At 50.1% G+C, this 1,610-nt stretch overlaps 1 protein-coding gene across 1 annotated transcript in view; it reads left to right on the top strand.

Annotated features, from left to right (window-relative positions):
• LOC107097101 (multiple epidermal growth factor-like domains protein 10) overlaps nucleotides 1–1,078 on the top strand; it is a 50,230-nt gene extending 49,152 nt beyond the window's left edge. The window contains exons 15-16 of the mRNA XM_015394103.1: nucleotides 570–722; nucleotides 798–1,078. Of these exons, the coding sequence (XP_015249589.1) occupies nucleotides 570–722; nucleotides 798–1,063 (419 nt within the window). The 3' untranslated portion in view covers nucleotides 1,064–1,078. The remainder of the gene's footprint in view (nucleotides 1–569; nucleotides 723–797) is intronic.
• The last annotated feature ends 532 nt before the right edge of the window (nucleotides 1,079–1,610 follow it).

The following is a 1,610-nucleotide window of genomic DNA, read 5'->3' as shown; positions in this document are numbered from 1 at the left end:
CGCCTCTCTGTCCAGGGTGGGCCCCGCCTCTCTGTCCAGGGTGGGCCCCACCTCTCTGTCCAGGGTGGACCCTGCCTCTCACCCGTAGACAGTTGGAGATAGACACCAGCACCCCTCCCCACCCCAGCACCCTTTGCGACCCCAGCAGGGCTAAAGTGTGACGGAAACTGGATGGATGGACAATTCAAAGTGTTTTACATGAATTAGACAATAAAATAAAAGGAAAATAAAAGCAAATGAAGCTAAAATTACGATTAAAGCAGGTAGTAAAACCAAACAGTTGGACCAGAATCTTAAACTAATAAATTCTCAGTTAACAGTTTAACTTCAACAAAGGGAGCTTTAAATAAACGTGTTTTAAACTTTGACTCAAAGAGCTTTGCTTAAAGCCTTAAAAGGAGGCGGAGTTTCCAGAAGCGAGCTGAGGTCCAGATAAGAGGAAGGAAGGAGGCGTTCAGGCTGGAAAACAAGAATAAATGAACAAAGATCCTTTGGGTTGAGCAGGTTCTCTCTGACAGCAGATTCTGCTCCCGTTCACATTTCCACCTCATCACTTCTTTTCTCCTCAGGGCCCCGCTGCAGTGACCCTTGTCCAGAAGGCCAGTGGGGCCCCCACTGCAACCGCTCCTGCTCTGAGCACTGTCCCAACAGCGACACATGTTTGAGAAAAACAGGGGAGTGTGTCTGTCGCCCAGGGTACAGCGGCGCCGCCTGTCAGAACAGTAAGTCCACCTTTGGGCCTCAGCAGGACTGGAAGCTCCTCTGGTTGCTTCAGCTTTGACCTCCTTGTCTTTCAGCCTCCTCAGAGAAGGCCGACAGCGTCATGGTCCCTCTGCCTCCAGGAGAGAAGGAGTCATGGGGGGCCATCGCAGGCATTGTGGTGCTGGTCCTCCTGGTCGTCCTGCTGCTGGCTCTGCTGCTTCTTTACCGCCGCCGGCAGAAGGACAAGCAGAGCAACACGCCAACCGTGTCCTTCTCCAGCAGCCGCACCGTCAACTCAGAATACGCCGCCCCAGGTATGAAACTCAAAGGCTGTGTGAGACCCAGACGAGGACCCCTCTGACTCAACACCCTCCCTCAGCTGGGGGTCGTATCCATTAATGGACCCCAGAGGATTGACGTGATTAGATCAATAAGGACTCCAGGTGTCAGAATGATTGAAACATAGAATCCCAGCATCAATTAACACTTTTTCACAATATTGCTTTAAACTCTTCTTACAGGAAATAAATCATTTTCTTCAGCATGTTTCTCTGGGAAACACTTTGGTACACTGACTGCCCAGTAGTGGGCAGTATAGGCAGTTTTTCTAACCCTGCTGCTCAGGTCACACTGCTTTCAGGTTTTAGATGTTTCCCAGATTCAGTTCAGCTGATGGTCTCTGAGGGTCCGGTTATGCTGCATTCATCTGAAGCACATATATAAAGCAGAAAAACACCTAAACCCTGCAGAGCAGTTTGCTTTGGGGACCAGGGTTGGAAAACGCTGCATAAGGGACCAAAACCAATGATGTGCTTCATTTCTCCCTGAAAGGAACAGCAGATGGCCGCTGGTTCTGGTTCTGCTGGAGGTTTCTTCCTGTTCAAAGGGAGTTTTTCCTCTCCACTGTC

This window comes from Cyprinodon variegatus, unplaced genomic scaffold, assembly GCF_000732505.1.
Source record: "Cyprinodon variegatus isolate N-32 unplaced genomic scaffold, C_variegatus-1.0 Scaffold672, whole genome shotgun sequence".
NCBI classification, from domain to species: Eukaryota; Metazoa; Chordata; class Actinopteri; order Cyprinodontiformes; family Cyprinodontidae; genus Cyprinodon; species Cyprinodon variegatus.
This window is presented reverse-complemented; position numbering and strand designations above follow the sequence as displayed.